The sequence below is a fragment of the Muscardinus avellanarius genome, assembly GCF_963383645.1.
Source record: "Muscardinus avellanarius genome assembly, chromosome: 20".
Lineage (NCBI taxonomy): Eukaryota > Metazoa > Chordata > Mammalia > Rodentia > Gliridae > Muscardinus > Muscardinus avellanarius.
Genome location: NC_137806.1, coordinates 24,114,407 through 24,133,386, shown reverse-complemented (window position 1 = coordinate 24,133,386; position 18,980 = coordinate 24,114,407). Strand labels below are relative to the sequence as shown.

The 18,980-nt window shown below is 46.3% G+C and overlaps 1 protein-coding gene across 1 annotated transcript in view; it reads left to right on the top strand.

The window, feature by feature from the left end:
• The window catches only part of TAF3 (TATA-box binding protein associated factor 3), a gene marked incomplete at both ends in the record, with an annotated part of 133,353 nt that overhangs the window by 79,560 nt on the left and 34,813 nt on the right, over window positions 1–18,980 (top strand). Inside the window, one exon of the mRNA XM_080717014.1 lies at window positions 12,296–14,115. Within this exon, the coding sequence (XP_080573140.1) occupies window positions 12,296–14,115 (1,820 nt within the window). The remainder of the gene's footprint in view (window positions 1–12,295; window positions 14,116–18,980) is intronic.

Below are 18,980 nucleotides of genomic sequence, written 5' to 3'. Positions count from 1 at the left end.
GACGATATGTAAATTCCCTTTTGTAGTTTTCAGGAGGGCTCTCCCATATAGGAAGCGTATATAAATATTACTTGTCCAAAAAGATACTTATGGTAGGTATCTTATCAAATATATTTAGTCCATCTGCTTTAATTAAGTTTCACTGGCATATTTATAGGACTTATATCTTGGTAGTTCAGGCTTCTTATTTTCAGCTAAAAATGATGATACTTTTTCAACCTAAAGTATTAAAATTTATGTCCACATTCGTGCGGTACTGCTTGGATAGTGGCAGTATAGCGGGCCTCTCCTCCCCTTCTTCGTAACTGACTTCTTTCCCGGTGTCTGATGCTGCTGCTCTGGTTTTCTCCTCCCGGCACCCGCCAGCCATGTCCTGGTCTCTGCCCGCTTCTCCAGCGTCGACCCCAGTGGTCCTAAGAAAGCTCTAGACCCGCGAGTTTGGCATGGCCGCCACCAATCAGAGTATCTGGGGAGCGCATGGAGTGTGCTCATCTGGGGGCTGAAACTTTCATTCCATATTACTTAGTTTAAATTAAAATTTTAAAACCAGTAATTTATTCATGACAGAGAAACTTAAGTATGTTTGGAACATCACAGATGTATGCATTACTTTTTCTGCTCTAAATTTCACAAAATCCACATACCGCTCAAGTATTTTCAGTCAAAATGTAGCATCTGAATTTGATATGCAAATTATACCTTATTTCAGAAGGTTAGTAGGAAAAAAGGAAACTCACAATCATTATTTGCACATTGATCACATATTGACAGTTTTGATATGAGTTAAATATATGACTAAAATTAGTTTCACCTGTTTTAATATTGTAATACGGCTTCTGGATAATCTAAAATTGTGATATATGGCTCATGTTCTATTTCTCTTAGACCAAGCGGCTCTAAGAATTTGTTTCTAATAAACTTCTCACTCGGCTCACTCCTAATTACTGTGGACTATCACATTTCACATGATAGGCTTGCTTTCCGCTTCGTAAACTTCTTGTGGGCGAACATTTGAAGGGCGTCTTCTATTGACTCCCGGCACCCAGCAGCACCAGCACGCAGTCGGTGGACAGCCAGCGCTGCTCGAGGGAAGGCACCTGCTGCGCCTTCCGCTGGGTCCCACCTGAACTGCGCCCCGCCCGGGCCACTTCCCTGCTGCCTGGCAGGGGTGTGTGCCAGGCACGGACCTGGACACGGGCTTGAAGAGCTAACGCCTTGCCTTTCCTGAGCTCAAGGTACATACACGACAGGGCCGGGAGAACTAAACGCGTGGCTCGTGCCCTTGGTTCTTACTTCGGGGGCAATTAAGTAGAGTTCCAAGAGGAGCTAAAGTAAGCTAAAATTCTTTATATGCGTTTTCATAGTAGAGGGCACGCCAAGGCAATTCTAATGAATTTAAACCTATTGTTATCATTTCCAGCCATTAGCAAAGACTTAAGTATTGATGCGACTGATTTGCTTATTTGGAGGATAACTAATTTTTTAAAAAAATTATTACTGCATAGTAAACAGTTTGAATCAACTTAGTATCATAGGATTCTTTATACACTGAAATGGGAGTGAGTTCTCTTGTTTTACTTGCAACCAGTATGTCTAAGAGGAAGAATGCAAAACCGTGAATCCATTCTTAAAGTGGACTTTTGAAATTATTCACTCCTGTCTTAAGATGCTCATGCGTGTGTGTGTGTGTGTGTGTGTTGGGGAAGTTAGAGGTAGAGGAAGAAACTGACCTGTGTAGGCATGACTGTCAGTTTTCTTTTCTTTTCTGCCTACTTACTGCTTTGGATAAACAGACTGGAATGCTGCCAAAACTTCAGGTGGCTGAATACTAATTTTGCTGAAATTAGATGCAACAGCCATCCCTGCCAAATTTCTATCTAAATTATGCAGAAATTTGACTCTTGTAAAACATAAATCTGGTCAAAAATAGAGTTCTAATTTTCTAGTTAGTAAGACCTTCAACAGACTAATTACTGTTGCTTCAGCATTTACTTTTTCCTTAAAAAAAAGAAATCAAAGAAAAACAAAAGCAGAGTAAAAGTAACTGGGTTTTTTATATATAACCAAATGTAGATTTTCAGTGCTAAAGGACTGTAACACTTAACACTTTTTCTGAATAAAGCAGGAGCAAGCCTCAGAAAACAATTAGTGCATCTTTCAAACGTACTATAGTTATTGAATAATTACTCAAATAATGGTCAGTAATGGAATACAAAGGGTTATCTCGTAGCTAATCCTCAAGTAATGGAATTGGTATATCTCTGATTTTTCTCTTAGCCTTCCAGGGTTTAGAAGAATGAGACAAACGTGATTACGGGAACTAGAAGGAGCCACTGGAGGCCACGAGGAAAAGGAGACCTTATCTTAAGCAATTAATCAAGAAACTCATATTGTGGGACAATTATTCAGAGTTAATTCTAAAATAGCTTTAGAGCCCCAGGTCTTGAGATATTTTTTTCCAGAATTTTGTCAAGGTCATTTATAGCACTGGGACCATCTTAAATTAGAATAAAGGTTTGGTTAGAAGCATATAGATTACCCCTAACAACGTGTGCAGCAGGCAGGTGCAGTGTCGGATGATGTAAGTGCAGCTGTAACTTTTTGTTTTATTTTGGTTTTTATGTACAAAATAAAATCAGGCTTAGTCCCAAAGGTACACAGGCTGTCTTGCCGGCCTCTGGCCTCTGCGGCACTGGGCCTCACCCAGGGGAGGTCGGAGAGTGCGCTTGCTCCTCCTGTGTGTCTAGTGAGTGTTCGGGTGTGTGTCATCTCATAGAATAATGATTTCCTATTGGGTATGGTTACTTTTTTTTTTTTTTTTCTGTACTGGGGATATACCCAGGGGCTTTCTACCTCTGGCCTACACTCCCAGACCTATTTTCTATTTTATTTGGGAACAGGGTCTCACCAGGTCACTGAGCCTCGCTCAGTTGCCGAGGCTGGCTTCGAACTTGTGCGGTCCTCCTGTCTCAAGTCTCCCGTGCGCTGGGATCACCGTGCGCCACCACGCCCGGCGTGGGCATGGTTAATTCTGACCCGTCATCGTCCACTTCGTATTCCTAGACTTTCCATTAGTGAAATGGAGAGCAGCTGTTTTCTCGTGCGCTTGTTTATGTGTCTCGTCTAATCATGTGCCGGGCTCGTCTGTTTGGTGAACATGCGAGGCCTTCCCTGAGCTTCTCCACTTGCCTCGCGGGGTCTTTCCCTTTCTTCCAGTCCAGGGGGTGGCGGCGGCCCCTTTGCTGTCAGCGCCTCTCAGTGCCCCGGGCAGTGGCCTGGGCCTGGGCCCCTCCACACACAGCCTGCTGCCCCACCTCTCCTACCCCCATGGCCCTACAGCCCCGGATTCCGCCTGGGGCATCCTCCCTCCAAGCTCCGCCCCTTGATTTTCTGAGCCCTCACTTGCCCTTTCTGCGCTGTGGGCTGTGGGCTGTGGGCTGTGGGCTGTGGGCCGCACTTTGCGTCGACCAGCTTGCAGCCCTGGGCTCGCTCACGTCAGCGTCAGCGGTGGCAAGTTTCCCAGGCTCACCAGAGCGAGTTCCAGCGCGCATGTGCTTTACCTGCTGGCGGCAGGTCTGCCAGATGCGACCAGGGCAAAGGAAGCCTTGGGCTCCTCCAACTCGGGCGGCTCCGCCTCCTGGCCACGCCCCCAGGGGGACAGGGACGCGAGGGAGGACCTCTGCCCCGTTTTCAGTCGCTTTAGATGCTCAACACTTGGCTGGGTTCTGCACATACCTTGTCTTACTGTTACTCAGAAGCCAGGGAGGTCTGCTCTCTGGCCACTCCAATTGGCACGGAAGGAAGTTGCAGGTCAAGGATTTAATGACAGGCGCCCCGCAGTGATGATGCCATCACAAGGCTTTATTTTTTCTTACTCCACTTCTGATAGAGAAATGGCTAGTTTGTCTTATACTGGGTCTGAGGGGCAGCAGTAAGATTAGTTGTATCAGGGCAGGAAAGGAACGGCTGCCATTGTTTGTCTTGGGTGAGAAACTGCATCCTGCGCGCGGTCTCCCTATTGTGGTGAGATGAAGGCAAAGGTGATGGTGATTTGTGAACGCGTGCCACTTGATTATAAATTTGATTTGCACCAAGGGCATCCTGGATATGGAATCTTAGCTGTAGCAGAATTTATTCTGAAAGACTTAAAGGAAGATGATGAAAATATTAGAAATGTTGACGTTGTCTGAAGAGATCTACTTGTATTTGTACATGTAAAAGAAAACCCACAATATTACCCTAGCGAGGCCTATTATGCTTTTGTAATCACAGTTGAACCAAGAAGGGTGATTAACGTTAGCGATGTATTGTATCTGAGGAGGAGAGAAAATAGGAGATGTTGTCGTTATCATAAATCATATCATAAATAACCACAAAGCAGCTCTCAGAGTGCGCGCGTGGTGTCAGCAGCCGCCTCCCAGGCCCGGGAGCCCGCGACGTAGCCATAGAAACCCCAAAGTCATATTGTTATCTTAGTCGTGCTGCAGTTATGCGATACAACAGTATTAACATATAGATTAGGCCATTTATAATGCTAGGTGTCATTCCAGGTTGGCTGCCTCTATAGCCCTTTAGTTTGTCTGCAGAATGTTGGTGAAATGGCACTTTTTACAGGTCAGTGTGGGTATCCATATGTTTACACATCAGTTTCACTCCGATGTTAATGTACCCTGTTGCTGATTGGTTACACGGTATCAGTTGTCATTGGCTAATTGTCTTGTCTTTGCTAGTAATTTTGTTTTTTAGTAAATTGGTTTTTTGTTTGTTTTTTGCGGGTCTGGGAATGGAACCCAGGGGCATTCGACTTCCAAGCTACACCCCCTGCCCTATTTTTTATTCTGTATTTTGAAACCGGGTCTCACTGAGTTGCGGAGGGCCTCACTGAGTAGCTGAGGCTGTCCGCGAACCGTGATCCTCCTGTCTCAGCCTCCCGAATGCTGGGATTACAAGTGTGCACCACCACGCCCGGCTTAAATTGGTTATTTTTTTTTAAAGCACATGCTCACTTAGATTTGTTGAACTGTGCTTTGTGTGTGTGTGTGTGTGTGTGTGTGTGTGTGTGTGTATGTGTGTGTGTGTTACTGGGGATGGAGCCCAGGGAGCATTCTACCTTCAAGCTACACCCCTAGTTCTCTTTTCTCCTTTTTATTTTGAAACAGAATCTCACGAAGTTGCTGAGGCTGGCCTCAAACCTGCGATTCTCCTTTCTTAGCCTCTCAAGGATTACAACTGTGCACCACCACATCTGGCTCAGGGTCTGATTCCTATTACATTATAAACAGAAAATAAATTTAAATATTTTATGAAGAAATGTAGATGGAGCCTGGCATGGTGGCACATGCTTGTAATCCCAGCATTCGGGAGGTGGAGACCGGAGGATCATGTTTTGCAGAGAGCCTCAGCTACTTAGCGAGGCTCTCCACAACTCGGTGAGACCCTGTTTAAAAAAAAAAAAAAAAGTAAAAAAAAAATAGGACCAGGGTTGTAGCTTAGAGGTAAAATGCCCCTGGGTTCCCAGTGCCGCAAAAAAAAAAAAAAAAAAAAATGTAGATGGGATTAAATTTCTGTGGCCTCATCTAGAACTAAAAGGTAGAATGTTGAAGCGGGTTGTGATAGCTCCACAGACACTGCTCCTCCTTTCCTTCCCGGGGTCCAGCGTCTGTCTCCTGTTATTTGCCCACTGTGCCGGCTCCCTTTCCTCCTCACAGCATCCGCCTCACCCTGACAATACCATGTCCAGACCCCACTGGTCTTTACCAGTCCGTCCGGTTATTTCACTTATGTTCCATTTCTCCGTTTCCTCGCCCCAAAATGTAGGTCAGCTTGATTGTTAGCTTCACTGTCTTAAAAGTATTTTGAAGCAACGTTTTAAAAGTACTGTCTTTATCCAAAGACATAATCACGTGGTCACTATCCCAGGCACTGTTGTGTGTTTTCAGTGATATACTTAGGGGCGGCGGGATCTATCCCTCTACTGCCCTCTAGAACAGCCACATACTTGTTCAACTACAGGTAAAGTTGACCTTAATAATTAAGATCTCCAAGTCTTAGAAGCAGGAAGTCCGAGCCAGTCATGGTGGCACACGCCTGTAATCCCACTACTTGGGAAGCTGAGCAGGAGAATCACATGTTCGAGGACAGCCTCAACAAGTAGTGAGACATGCGTCATCCCAGCCGGATCCTGTTTTAAAATAAGAATGAAAAGACTGAGTGAATTGCTTGCAGAAGAATGTCCCTGGGTTCCATCCCCAGGACCATCAAAAGAAAGAAAAATGAAAGGACATTAACACTTGTACTTCAAGATGAGGCCCCGTAGGTCCTGGGAGATTAAATGGGCGGCGGCAGGTGAGTGGCCTCGTCGCTGTGGCCAGCCCTGACGCTGGCCAGCCCTCTCGCCCCTCCCCTGGATTCTCGCCGGCGCCTCCTGCACATCCGCCCACCGCTGACCTGACCACCGTGGAGCGAGTCTTCCAGACAGGAAGGCTGTGTCTTGCCTGACTTTGTGCTCCTGGGGCCCAGTGCTCACCTGGGGGTGGTCAAAGGTCACTCTGCATGCAAATGAGTGAACAAATGACTGAGCGAATGAATGAAGGCGTGGAAGCCAGTAGCACTGAGTCACTTCCAGGAGCTGATCACAGTAAATGTCCAATATACCTAACATCCAGAGCAATTTAGAGACGGGGCTTCCTAAAGGAGGAAAAAGAGCAATTTTTTATTATTATTTTTATTTTTATTTTTTGTGGTACTGGGGTTCCTGGAACCCCTTCTACCTCCGGGCTACACTCCCAGACCTATTTTATATTTTTATTTGGAAACAAGGTCTCCTAAGCCAGTCAGCACGCGCAGCTGGCTTCAAACCTGCGTGATCCTCCTGTCTCCACCTCCCAAGCGTGGGGATTACAGGCATGGGCCACCACCACCCGCTTTTTTTTTTTTTGTGTGGTACTTGGGGTGAAACCCAGGGACTTTCTACCTCCGGGCTATACTCCCAGACCCATTTATATTTTATTTGGAACCACGGTCTCACTAGGTTGCTGACAGCTTCACTAAGTAGCTGAGGCTGGCTTTGAACCTGTGCGATCCTCCTGTCTCAGCCTCCCAAGCACCGGAATTACAAGCATGCGCCACCACGCCCGGCTGCAATTTAAATCATTTTTTCATACTTAATAAAAGGAGTTTTGTTATAAATCAGTAGGGTGAATAGACTCATAAAAAGACAATAAAGTAATGTCATCTTTGTAGAAATTAACTTTTACATGGTGCTTGTTTGTTTTGGGTATTGGGGATGGAACCCAGGGGCATTCTACCTTTGAGCTACACCCCTAGCCCTATTTTCATTTTTTATTTCAAAACAGGGTCTCACTAAGTTGCTGAGGTTGACCTCCAAACCGCACTCCTCCTATCTCAGCCTCCCAAGTACTGGGGAGAGGCCCATCTTGCATGTATTTTTAATACTAAGAAATTTAACTTTAAATACATTTAATTTGGAGGAAAATGTATACGTTGAACCTTTTAGCGTCCTTTTATTTAAAGTTTAAAAATGGAAGTGTATTTTCTGCCTAGTTTGAGAACACACCACTGAATTTTAAAAGTTGCATGCATCTGTGTAGTTAATGAGATAAAAAGCTTTCATGCCATGTGCAAACAATTTCCTTTTTTTTCCTAATGTCTATGAGCTCTTTAGATTATAGTGTTTCTTTAAAGGCATTTACTATTCCAGTTTAAAAGATATTTTGTTCTAAGTCAATATTTATAGTAGCTTGGAATTAACCTTCCTGAAATCCTTGTGGTTTTTTCAGACCTCATTGCCGACTTGTTTTGTTTTTGTTTGAGAAGTTTGGTAAAGAAGCATGTTTTTCTCATTATTCCTCAGGGAAATGTAGGCAGTGTGGATTATTTGTTTGTGTCATTAATGAAAAAAATTGGAGTGGAGTTCATAGTGCCCTGGCGCTGCCAACATCAGTGAAGTTTTAAAAGGATGGATACCGGTATGGGTAGTTTATTTCTTTTATGTGATTAAAAGACAATTTGACTATTGTTCTGTAGTCTCTCGTTGATGCATTTAGGATAAAGAACCATTAATAACTTATTTTCAAACAGTTATAAAAATCACGATAAAATTACATAATTGTATAATATGTAATTATCATATAATTATGAGGCAAATATAAGTAATTGGTGAGTCAGTGTGAAAGGTATTTGTGAGTTTTTTATATTTCTTTTTAAGTTATGATAAGCTTTCCTGCTACAATTAAATATGTTTTAAATTGTCAATTCAACTGTGGTGATAAACTTGTGATGATTCATTCATATTATTTCATATTGTTTCCCTTTTTTGACTAATGAAAAGCATGCCATGTATGCCAGTCAACTTTACTTGCTGTAACAAATATCTGAGAAGACCAGTTTATGAAGAGAAAAGGTTTTTTGGCCCACAGTTTTGGAAGTGTCTATCCATGATTGGTTGGTTGGCCTTGTTGTTTTAGGCCCATGGCAGAGAACCACGTGACTGCTGGAGTTCTTGGTCGACCAAAACTGCTCACCTTGTTGCCAGGAACTGAAAAAGAGAAAGAAGAGCCTGGGGCCCCGCAGCCCCATTTGAGGGCACATTTAAGTGACTGAAATACCTCCCGCTAGGCGCTGCCTCTTAAAATGGCCACCAGCTCCCATAGTGCCAAGCTGGGGCCCAAGCTGTTGACACATGGGCCTTTGGAGATGGGTAAGATCCACCTGTCGCACCATCTGCAGAAGCGTTTGGCAGAGTGAGAAGTTCCTTCTTACTGTGGCAGGCTTCTCTCTGGTTGAACTATAGCATTCACGTTTTAGTGAATCTCTGAAAAGTAGAGCTGTCAGTAGTAGACATGAACCTTAACCAGTAATTTAAAATTTTTGAGAATAGGGATTGCCACCCTGGGCTGCGTGTGATTCATTATGTTTTGTTGCTGTTAGTGCCTTCGTCTTTTCTCCTGAAAGCATCGGGCTATGTCATAATGCATGGTATTCTTCGTGAATGACAATGATAATAACCAATCATAACAAGTGTCCTAATTTTTTTTCGGTACTAGAGATTGAACTCAGGGGCATTCTACCTCTGAGCTCCATCCCTAGCCTGATGTTTTATTCTCTATTTTGAAACAGGGTCTCACTAAGTTGTGGAAAGCCTCACTCAGTAGCTGAGGCTGGCCATGAACCAGTGATTCTCCTGTTTCAGCCTCCCAGGAACTGGAATTACAAGCATGCACCGCCACGTCTGGACACATATCATAATTTGTAATTCTCACAGAAAGGAAAAATACATTAAAAGTCTTGTCATAGCTGGGCACAATAGCATACACCAGTAATACCAGCACTTGAGAGGCTGAGACAGAAAGATTACAGGATCAAGGCTAGCCTCAACAACTTAGGGAAACCCTGTTCTCATTAAAAACGTAAGGCTTTTTTTTTCACACCGAAGTTCTTTGTTCATTTTGATTGATTCTGATGCTGCAGTCAAAGCTCTCTACAAAATCTTTAAATTATAGATTAATCTAATACTGTTTTGAATCTATCATAAAATACATTTGTATTTTAGGTATTCTTTAATCAACATTTATAATAGTTTAGCTCTATAACTAATGCCTGTCATTTAAATTATATAAAACCACCAGATCAATGCAACTTGGCAGCAGGGACTTAAAATCAACAAAAAATAAGAACAAAAATAAAAAATCAAAATGTACCCTCCTGCCTTGTGGGGATGTAACGTCAAGCCTTACGTTGCGTGTTTGATTACATTAGACATGAACGCTTGGGTCCTGGATGGTGGCGGTGCCGTTATCGAGTCATGGGCCATAGGTACGTGTTGAGGTCGCCTTGTTCTTTATGGTCTACGGAACGCTTTCAAACACATCACCTCACGTGTTCTCTCTCAGTCACCACTAAACACGTGTAGCCCAATCGCTGCCATTAGCTTCATTCTCTTCTTATCTTTATTTTTTGAGGGGGGAAGTGCGGTCTTACCACGCTGCCCAGGCGGTCTGAACTCCTGATCCCCCTGCCTCAGCCTCCTTGGCTGGCGTTTCAGGCGTGCCCCTCCGTGTCTGCCTGGCCTCCATCCTCACTGACCTCTAAAGCATCGACTCTGCTCACTGGGTGTGCTAATCAGCTTTTCGGTTCCGTGACCAAAACTCTTGACACAAACAACTTAGAGAAGTTTATGTGGTTTCACGGTCTCAGAGGCTCCGTGCAGAGTCAGCCGGTTCCGAGGCAGCAGCAAGGCAGCAGGACCCGGTGGGGGGGGTTGCTCAGCTCATGGCGGCCGGAAGCAGAGGGAGAAGATGGAGGGGGCCAGGGCCGTCCCCGGGGCCCCGCCTCCAGCTGGTCCCCAGCTCTGAGGCTTGCTGTCCTGGACACCAGGCTTCTACACGTGAGCTTGGGGGTCCCTCCACACCCACCATGACACGGAGCTCCGCTGTAAAACCTCGCCCTGCTGCTGTGCTTGCCATCTGCTCCTCCTGGTGTTTCTTCAGTTCTTCCTCTTATAGCTAGGTATTTTTCAAAATATCTGAACCCACTACCTCATATTTCACTGTTGCTCACACAGCTATTACTATGGTTTCAACGATCTCAACAAAGACCCTCAAGCGCGCACCACCGTGCCCTGTTTTCTGAGCCTCCGAATGATATTTTTAGCTGTTTCCTAGACATCACTGACCGATTGCCAAACTCTGTGTCTAGGGATTGAGCTAATAATCCATCATCCTTCTCTATTTCCTTATTTCCTATTTCTGTTAGTGATTGCATTTATTGCTCCCTAGGCCCCAAACCTTGAAATTGTGCTTGAATCCTCTTATATCTGATCATTATTGGATTCTATTTTATCTTCAAAATATCATTTACCTCTGTAACTTTCTGTGTGTTACCACTATTCTAATTTCCACTCTGGTTGTCTCTTACCCTATAGCATTTCATAGCTTTACCCTCTCTCCTTTAGTATCTGTTACCTACATAATTTTTCTTTTTTTTTTTTTTTTTTTTTTTTGCGGGTCTGGGTTTGAAACCCAGGGGCATTTAACCTCCGAGCTATACCCCCTGCCCTATTTATTATTCCTTATTTTGAAACCGGGTCTCACTGAGTTGCAGAGGGCCTCACTAAGTAGCTGAGGCTGTCCACGAACCGCGATCCTCCAGGTCTCAGCCTCTCGAATGCTGGAATTACAAGCGTGAGCCACCATGCCCGGCTACCTACATAATTTTTCTAATTCAACTATCTTCCCTAATTTTCTCCAGTGTTGGCTTCGTTTGGCCTCCCTAGCTTCAAACTACCAGTAGAATAAAGATCATGTCCTTTTTCTGGATCTGGATGTAATTTTATTAAATTTCCCTCCTTTGATCTCCATCTTGCGCCCTACCTTCTAAACAAATTAGATTATTCTCTGATTCTTATACATTTCCGGTGTTCCACCTCCATCTCTTTATCATTTGATCCTTTATCCTGGACTTTGCCACTCTCTACTCTAAATATTCCGAACAATGCATAACACCAAAGTCCTCACCACACGTGTGCTTGGCATTGCAGTAATCTGTTTCTCGTACGGACTCAAGCAGTGTTTTTTCCGTCTATGGCACTAGTCACTTTCTAGGTCCTACATTACTTCCCCACTGTGAGTCCTGTTAGGTCGTGAATGACCCCTGAGCTCTTCCAGCCATTATCACTGCACACTGTTTGCATCGTTAATATGTGTAGAAAGAAATAATCCAATCTTACAACAACTCAGCCAAGTCGGCAGGGCAGGTAACAGAAGCCCCTTTTGAAAGGTCCGGAAACAGGCTCCCAGAGGTTGAGAGAAGGCCTGAGGCCGGGTGCTCTAAAGGGCCAGACCCAGCTGTAGAAACAGCTGTCCTGTGCCTGTCTGTAATTTCTAAGGATAATTGTCATAGAATTAGAATCCATCTTTTAGATGTGTGTATGGGGGGAAGGGGAGAGAGAATGAATGTGTGTGTGAAGGGCATGGACACAGTATTTACTCAGGTTAGAAAAATAATAAAGGCAGCAGGAGACAGACTGGAGATACTTAGCCAAGGCCTGAAGTGCGAGCAGACCGCTTGGCAGCACAGTGATCAGAACATGCGCCCTGGCCGATGGCCGGTCTTAAAAGTGTGCCAGCCCTCGAGCTAGGAGGATTCTTGAGAACTTACTGCTTCCCCCGCTAAGTACTCGGTTTCCTTCCTTTACTACAAATCATGTTGGGAGCATCGGTCTTACTTACGAGGTTCCGTGGGCTTGCGGTAATACTCTTTCCTCTTTCTTTACCAGAGGAAGAAGAGGAACAGGTGCCCACTGATGGCGGCACATCAGCTGAAGCCATGCAGGTTCCCCTGGAAGAAGACGATGAACTGGAGGAGGAGGAAGTTATCAACGACGAGAATTTCTTGGGTAAAAGGCCGTTGGACAGTCCTGAAGCTGAGGAAATGCCAGCCATGAAGCGGCCACGGCTGCTGAGCACCAAAGGGGATGCCCTAGACGTGGTGTTACTGGAAGCCCGAGAACCGCTCAGCTCCATAAACACACAAAAGATCCCACCGATGCTGTCCCCGGTCCACGTTCAGGACAGCACAGACCTCGCACCGCCATCCCCAGAGCCGCCGATGTTGGCTCCAGTTGCCAAGTCCCAGGTACCAACTGCAAAGCCATTAGAAGCAAAGTCATTTACACCTAAAACAAAGACTAAATCTAGTTCTCCCGGACAGAAAACGAAATCACCCAAAACTACCCAGTCACCAGCAATGGTTGGGAGCCCTATTAGGTCACCAAAAACTATATCCAAAGAAAAGAAATCACCGGGGCGTTCTAAGAGCCCCAAGAGCCCCAAGATGATGACGCCTGTACCCCAGGCGCCTGGCAGGCCTGAAACACCAAACAGGACTCCTTCAGCTATAGTAAGTGAAAAGATTAATAAAGAGGCCGTCCCGGTGAAACAGATCCAGACGCCCCCCGAGGCCGGGAAGCTCAACAACGACGCTCCACCGAGAAAGGCCGCGGTGACCGACAAAACCATCGACGACTCCATCGACGCCGTGATCGCGCGAGCCTGCGCCGAGCGGGAGCCAGACCCTTTCGAGTTCTCTTCTGGGTCGGAATCCGAAGGAGACATCTTCACCAGCCCGAAGAGGGTGCCAGGTTCGGAGGGCGCCACCCCCAAAGCTTCCACTTCCGCCAACAATTTCCTGAAGTCGGGGCCCACCCCGCTGCCTCTGTCGGGCGGCACGTCGGGCTCCGACAACTCGTGGACCATGGACGCCTCCATCGACGAGGTGGTGCGGAAGGCGAAGCTGGGCGCCCCCGCCGGCCTGCCCCCCGGCTTCCCCTACGCCGCCTCCTCGCCCTCCACGTCGCCCCCCACGCCCGAGCCGCCGCCCCAGGCCTACGAGGAGAGAGCCAAGCCGCCCTCCTCGCTGGAGGTGAAGAAGAAGCTGAAGAAGGAGCTGAGGACGAAGCTGAAAAAGAAAGAGAAGCAGAGAGAGCGGGAGAGGGAGAAGGACAGAAGCAAAGACAGAACGAGAGAGAGAGAGCGAGCGAAAGAGCGCGAGAGAGAGAGGGACGCCGGCAGGGAGGCCCGGTACCCGTGGAAGGAGTTTCTCAAGGACCAGGAGGCCGACCCCTACAAGTTCAAAATAAAAGACTTCGAAGACGCGGATCCCAAAGGGAGACTGAAAGATGGAATTGTGAGGAAGGAGAAGGAGAAGCATAAAGATAAGAAGAAAGATAGAGAAAAGGGCAGAAAAGACAGAGAGAAGAGAGAGAAGGAGAGAGCTAAGGATAAAGGGAGGGAGGAGAAGGCCAAGGCCCCGCCGGCCCCTCTGCTGCTGTCCCCGAAAGAAATGGCCCTGCCCCTGTTCAGCCCCGCGGCCGCCCGCGCGCCCGGCCTGCTGCCCGCGTTGTCGCCACTGCTCCCCGAGAAGCTGTTTGAGGAGAAAGAGAAGCCCAAGGAGAAAGAGAGGAAAAGGGACAAAAAGGAGAAGAAGAAAAAGAAGGAGAAAGAGAAGGAAAAGGAGAAGAAAGAGAAGGAGAGGGAGAAGGAGAAGAGAGAGAGGGAGAAGAGAGAAAAGGAAAAGGAGAAATACAAGCACGAAAAGGTAAGTGGCGGAGTAGAGTCCCCGCGCACAGGTGAGCAGGGCCCCCAGGACCGCAGGTGAGCAGGGCCCCCGGGACCGCAGGTGAGCAGGGCCCCCAGGACCACACATGAGCAGGGCCCCCAGGACCGCACGTGAGCAGGGCCCCCAGGACCACAGGTGAGCAGGGCACCCAGGACCCCAGGTGAGCAGAGCCCCCAGGACCCCAGGTGAGCAGAACCCCCAGGACTGCACGTGAGCAGAGCACCCAGGACTGAAGGTGAGCAGAGCCCCCAGGACTCCAGGTGAGCAGGGCCTCCAGGACCACATGTGAGCAGGGCTCCCAGGACCGCACTTGAGCAGGGCCCCCAGGACCACAGGTGAGCAGGGCACCCAGGACCCCAGGTGAGCAGAGCCCCCAGGACCCCAGGTGAGCAGAACCCCCAGGACTGCACGTGAGCAGAGCACCCAGGACTGAAGGTGAGCAGAGCCCCCAGGACTCCAGGTGAGCAGGGCCTCCAGGACCACATGTGAGCAGGGCCCCCAGGACCGCGGGTGAGCTGGGGCCCCCAGGACCGCATGTGAATGGGGCCCCCAGGACTGCAGATGAACAGAGCCCGGAGCCCCTGCGATGGGGCGACCCCGGCACCTACCTGGAGCGCGCATCTAGTGAGGCTACAAAGCTCAATTTTAGTCCTGAGAGCCACGAGCTTCTAACCAAGCCCCATATACTCAAAGATATCAAAATGATGCTCATAAGCTTGGGTGGGGGTGTGTATGCACACTTGTAATCCCAGTACTTGGGAGGCTGAGACAGGAAGATCAGGGTTTGCTACCAGCCTGTCAAGCCTGCTACATAATTTTATTTTTTTTTATTTTTTTATTTTTTTTGGTGGTACTGGGGGTGGAACCCAGAGGCTTTCTACCTCCGGGCTATACTCCCAGCTCTTTTTTATATTTTATTTTGAAGCAGGGTCTCACTAAGTTGCTGAAAGCCTCACTAAGTAGCTGAGGCTGGCTCCGAACTGGCGCGATCCTCCTGTCTCCGCCTCCCAAGCGCGGGGATTACAAGCGTGCGCCACCACGCCCGGCAAGTGTCCCTTTTTCTAAGTGAAGGTAAAACCATGTCCTACGTTAAGAGGCTAGCGAGGCCCGCTGGAAAGCCTTGATTTGGGTTTCTTTCTGGAGAGCCATTCTGGCCTTTGTTGAGGGCTGCGGCTAGCAGGAGAGAGTCTATCCAGAGAAACCGATGCGATCCTGCCACTTCACAGGAGCAGGACCTCCATCCGCTTGGCATAGGATGTGGCCTCCGCTCTGCCACTTTGCTTTATTGGCTCTTAAAATTATTATCGTTGTTGACTGACTGAAATTTTCTTTTAAACTTACCAAAAAGGTAACTTGGTATTCGTGGTGCTGTCCCTAGAGCTGCTCAGAGATCCTTTCCTTGGCCTCTAGAAACAATCCTCTATCTGAGCTTTGCTACAAAATAGTACCTAGTAATTTTCCCCACATAATAAATACAGGATGTATTTGACCTACAAAATACCTATTGCCAACATTTTGGGATACTATGAACTAAGACCTAACTAGAAAGTTAGTTCAGCTGACAGCAGAGATGGCAACTCTCACATTTTTTTCTGCCTAATTTCATTCTTTGTCTCCTTCAGCTATTCTAAAATATAAAAAAGTTGACTGGGCATAGTGACACATACTTGTGATCCCAGGACTTGGGAGGCTGAGACAGGAGGACCACAGATTCAAAGACAGTCTCAGCAAGTTGTGGGACTCATCAACCTAGAGACCCTGTTTCTAAAATAGGGCTCATGGTATAGCTCAGAGATAGAATTCCCCTGGGTTCAGTCCTCAATACACACCCCCAAAAATAGGGATATATATATACATCTGTTTGTATACATGTATGTATACCTGTCAAATGACAATTCTGATGTCAGTAACCGAAATCCATAACTTAACTAGACACAAAACCCCAACTTTTATTGACATTTTAGGAATCATCTCATTGCATTATTGTTATTTCCGAAACCTGACAAGGTGTCGAGTTCTGAAGCTCCCCTCCCGGCACACCTGTTGCGTATCCAGCAGGTGTTGCCATGAGCTGTGAACTGGCCCAAGAGCGAGAGCAGCTCATTCGAGGTCATCACGCAGCTGGCCAGCAAGAGCCCCGTCAGCTGCAGCGCAGAAGCACGTCCCCTTTTAAGGTGCTCGCTGCTGGTGTCCTGTGTGACAGCAGCCAGCCTGCTCCCATCACACAGACTTAGCAGCTGCGCCTTCAGTAGATCAAGCACGGGGCTGTTGCTCTCGTTACCATCATGACTTTGGAAGTCAGTGGCTTTGTTTCAACAGCATTATGAATTTGAGGGAAGCCCGTCAAATTAGGTTTGCAGCAGCAGTCCCTGACTTTCTCCAGCATCTGCCTGGCTATCGGCAGGAAAAGCCCCTCAGACTCAGAGGCCCAGTCGGAGCAGCACAGATTCCATCTGATAGCAAGATACAAGCTCTCGTTTCAGTCTTAAGGGGTCATGGATCAGAGCTATGACGAAAGATAAAAAGTTGTCAATGTCAGTTGTCTTACAAGAACTTGGGAGGCTGAGACAGGAGGATCACAGGTTCCTGGACAGCCTCAGCAAAGAGACTTTCATCAACCTAGCGAGACCCTGTTTCAAAATAAAAATAGGGCTGCGGATATAGCTCAGAGGTAGAATGCCCCTGGGTTCTGTCCCTTGGAACACACACACACACAATAACAATAATAATAATAATTGTTATTATTGTTATTATTATTATTATTATTATTATTATAAAAGGTATGGTTTGTAGAGTTAGACCTGAATTCAAATCCTGACTTTTGTGGACCTGGGCATTTTGCCCATATGAGGGTTAAAGAGGGTAGCACATAGACTGTGCGTGGTGCTGTAGCTTGCACTAAGTAACCGCATCCAGAAAGTGCAGCTGAGTGGAAGGGGTGATGTTTTCCTTCCATTTCGAATCAACCTAGAAGATTGTAAGACTAGAAGTTTCTTACTTCATTGGACTATAGTAGACAACCTGTTAGTACAGGTGAGTCAACTACTGTTAAAAATATATTTCTACTTTCTTAGCATTCACTTGAATTTTAGTCTTTTATACAGAGAGGAAAGGGTAAAGTCTAGTACAACCCATGACATGTCCTGACAAGGAGTAGAAATTGAGGGATTGCTGTAATCAACCCCACTTTAACTCCCCCAAGTAGCAAGTAAAATGAGTAATTGAAGGTAGACCTGACAAGCGGGCGTGGGGGCGTGCACCAGGAACCCCAGGACCTGAGAGGCTGAGACTGGAGGATTGCAGGTTGGTGACCAGCCTTGGCAACTTAGTGAGGCCCTGTTTCAAAAAAATAAAATAAAATAAAATAAAATAGAACTGAGGGCACAGATCAGAGATAGAATCTCCCTAGGTTCAATCAGAGAGAAAGAAAAGAAAAGAAAGACCTGAAATGGAATTACATCTATGAATTTTTTTTTACATAAGCACAGAATTAAGACAATGAGGATAAATTTTTAACTCTCCTCCACTTTTTGCTGCTTATGAAGTTTTAACCAGCTATATCCACAGTGATCAAATCCAATGGCCAATAAAGTCAACACTAATTCAGTGAGAACTTGTTGAGCGGAAGGGCTCAGGGTTCAGAATCCAACATACCTGGGCCAGAACCCGTATTTTAGCTTCTTTAGTCCTTAGGTATTTTGTCTTTAAAATAGAGATAATGATAAAAGTAAAAATAGCAAAATATTAAGTTAACATTGAGTAATTACTGTGTGCTAAACGCCATGCTGAGCCCCCTGTGTAAGTTTTAAGTCTTTACCATAACCCTCTAAGAAGTAGTGACACCCTCATCAACCTAGCAAGACCCTGTTTCAAAATGAAAATAAAATAGGGCTGGGGGTGTAACTCAAAGGTAGAATGTCTTTGGGTTCAATTCCCAGTAACACACACACACACACACACACACACACACACACACACACACACCTGTTTTCTCATAGAAAACGCTAAGTGAAGACTAGTTTGTGTCATTTAATAATGAGTAGATGACTGACAACTCAGAATTATTGTATAAATAACTGATAATGTTGAAGCCGGGCATGGTGGCACAGGTTTGTAATCCCAGTATGTTGGAGGCTGAGACAGGAGGATCGCTGTTCGCAGCCAGCCTCAGCTACTTAGGTCCTTCACAACCTACTGAGACCTTGTTTCAAAATAAAGATAAAAAAAATAGGGCTGGGGGTGTAGCTCAGAGGTAGAATGCCCCTGGGTTCCATCCCAGTACCAAAAAAAAAAAACAAACTGATAATGTTGATCAGTAACCTGTGGATACTCAACGCTGTTTATAATAGAAAGCCCATCATCTTTATTTTAGCCAGCTGATTGATGAATTGTTTTATTTGAGCTGTCATTAGCTATCGAATGAACTAACCTGACTAGCAAATAGTTTTAGCAGCTATGGTGTACTGAGCTCATTCAAGTACCAGGCCCAGTATGTCATCCTCTCAACAGCCCTGTGGGTCTGGTCTGCCTCTTCCTGCTCTGTAACTGGACAAGCCGAGTGCAGAAGGCCAAGTGACTTACTGTGGCTGCACCAGGCCCGCCCGACCTCGGCCCGGGCCCTCCCACGCCAGGCAGCTTTCTCAGGCCAGTTACCCGGCTCACCAGTGATGAGATGGGAACAGGCGAGGGAGGTCAGCACTCAGGAGTAAGGTGACATCGTGGCGTGATGAAAACTCCAGTACTGAAGGAGCCTTCGAGCGCTCCTGTTTGACTGCCATTTAAAAAAAAAAATTTTGTACTTTTATTGGCACATCAAAGACTTATAGTGTCATGGCACAATGTCG